The 1,894-nt window shown below is 44.8% G+C and overlaps 1 protein-coding gene across 1 annotated transcript; it reads left to right on the top strand.

Moving 5' to 3' along the window:
- The first annotated feature begins 224 nt into the window (after nucleotides 1-224).
- On the top strand, nucleotides 225-1,684 carry PUP5 (purine permease 5). The gene is made up of 2 exons (XM_087388600.1): nucleotides 225-388; nucleotides 684-1,684. Exons 1-2 carry the CDS (start codon nucleotides 370-372, stop codon nucleotides 1,682-1,684), a joined length of 1,020 nt encoding a protein of 339 aa, XP_087244726.1. The 5' UTR covers nucleotides 225-369.
- The last annotated feature ends 210 nt before the right edge of the window (nucleotides 1,685-1,894 follow it).

Here is a 1,894-nt window from a genome sequence, read left to right as displayed (position 1 = left end):
TTCCATATCAACCTCTTAAAGCCCTTCAAAGGACCTTTATCTATTCATCCTGTCTATGAAGAGGCTCCATTGATTGTTGATGAAGAAGAAATTCTAGAACCCGAATGCATTATTGATCATCAAGAGACCTTGACCCAAAAAGGAAATGTTTATATTAAATACTTGCTCAACTTTAAGAATCATCTAAGAGAGTTTGAGTTTTAGCGTGAGGGTTGACACTCAGTGTGACTACATTTCTCATCCACAATATTGCTTTGACATTTTCTTCCAAAATATGTACTTCCAAGGAAGAAACATCCAAAAAGCCATCCTTCTTCTCCTCCATCCTTCGTGCAAATTAAGATACCTTTGTGTTGGGCGACACATCCAATGATCCAACGATCAAAAGGTGAGACTTTTTCCTGCTCCATCGGAGTCCATTCATTTGGATCGAGCTTCACGACAATCAATGTATGGAGATCGTGACTGCATTCTCATTTACTCTCACAAGTATAAATATTCGAGAGTTCGTCATATACCAAGCATGCGTTGAACGCAGGCTTCCCAGTTGCTTAGTGCCATGAACGAAATGTGTGCTTCTTCATGGTGGCAAAGAGCCTTGTCACAATTGTGGCAGCTGTACAGAAGAAAACCTGCAAGCTATTGGTTCTTCCTGTTTCTGAGTTCTGTGGCCATGATGACAGCTTTCCCTGCATCGAGTATCCTTTCTCGACTCTATTATCAGGATGGTGGCACAAGACGATGGTTGGTCGCTTGGATAGCAGTGGCAGGATGGCCGATCGCAGCCCTGCCGCTCGTGCCCTTCTATTTGAAGAAATATGTTTCTCCAACACGGCTTACTTGGCGACTGCTTGTTGCATATGCAGTCCTCGGATTTCTGAGTGGCGCTGATAACCTGATGTATTCATGGGCATACTCTTACTTGCCTGCATCGACCGCATCACTTCTTTCTGCTTGCTCTCTCACCTTTACTGCTATCTTTGCATACCTTCTTGTGGCAAAGAAGTTGAATGCATTCACTTTCAACGCTGTAGGAGTGATCACGGCTGGAGCTGTTATACTGGCCTTGGATTCCAGTTCTGATAGGCCAGCAGGTGTGAGCAAGCGGCAATATGCCATAGGATTTTTTTTAGACATCCTGGGGTCAGCGTTGCACGGGCTGATTTTTGCGCTTTCAGAGCTTGTTTTTATCAAGTTGCTGGGAAGACAGTCGATACATGTCGTCTTGGAGCAGCAGGCAATGGTATCCTTTTTTGGTTGCGTTTTTACCTTGGTTGGTGTCATTGCAAGTGGTGATTTCTCTGTCATGAAATCTGAGTCGAGAGAGTTTCATCATGGGCCTGTGGCATATTACATGGTCCTGGTGTGGGCTGCTATAACATTCCAACTAGGAATATTAGGAAGCGTGGCTGTTCTGTACTTGACATCCACCTTGTTGGCTGGAGTCCTCAATGCAGTCCGGGTTCCTGTCACTAGTATTGGGGCAGTCATATTCTTGCATGATCCCATGACTGGTTTCAAGATTTTGTCTCTGTTACTTACGGTTTGGGGTTTCGGATCCTACATCTATGGTGGCTTCGCAGAGCTACAATCTCGGCAACAAGTTGATGCCGATCAACGCCTATGCAAGACCGCTGATGGGGAAAGTCCTCAAACTTTGAACGAGTTGGTCCTCAAACTTTGAACGAGTTGGGTGGAGCATAGAAGGACATAAGTAAAAGGGTCGCAATAATGGGTTTTAACGGTTACTCCTCTGGAAGGCATGCTACTCAAAGGGCTTGTTTCACCCCACGATTCATTTCTAATCGGATCTGACGCTGTCAGTTTATGCCACTGTAATCTAAGGAGTAGTGACACTTAGGGCTTGTACAGGTTCTACTCTCTGTTGTAAAGG

Source organism: Dipteris shenzhenensis, chromosome 17 (genome assembly GCF_047967505.1).
Source record: "Dipteris shenzhenensis isolate YYH24624 ecotype China chromosome 17, Dip_SZ_1.0, whole genome shotgun sequence".
NCBI classification, from domain to species: Eukaryota; Viridiplantae; Streptophyta; class Polypodiopsida; order Gleicheniales; family Dipteridaceae; genus Dipteris; species Dipteris shenzhenensis.
This window is presented reverse-complemented; position numbering and strand designations above follow the sequence as displayed.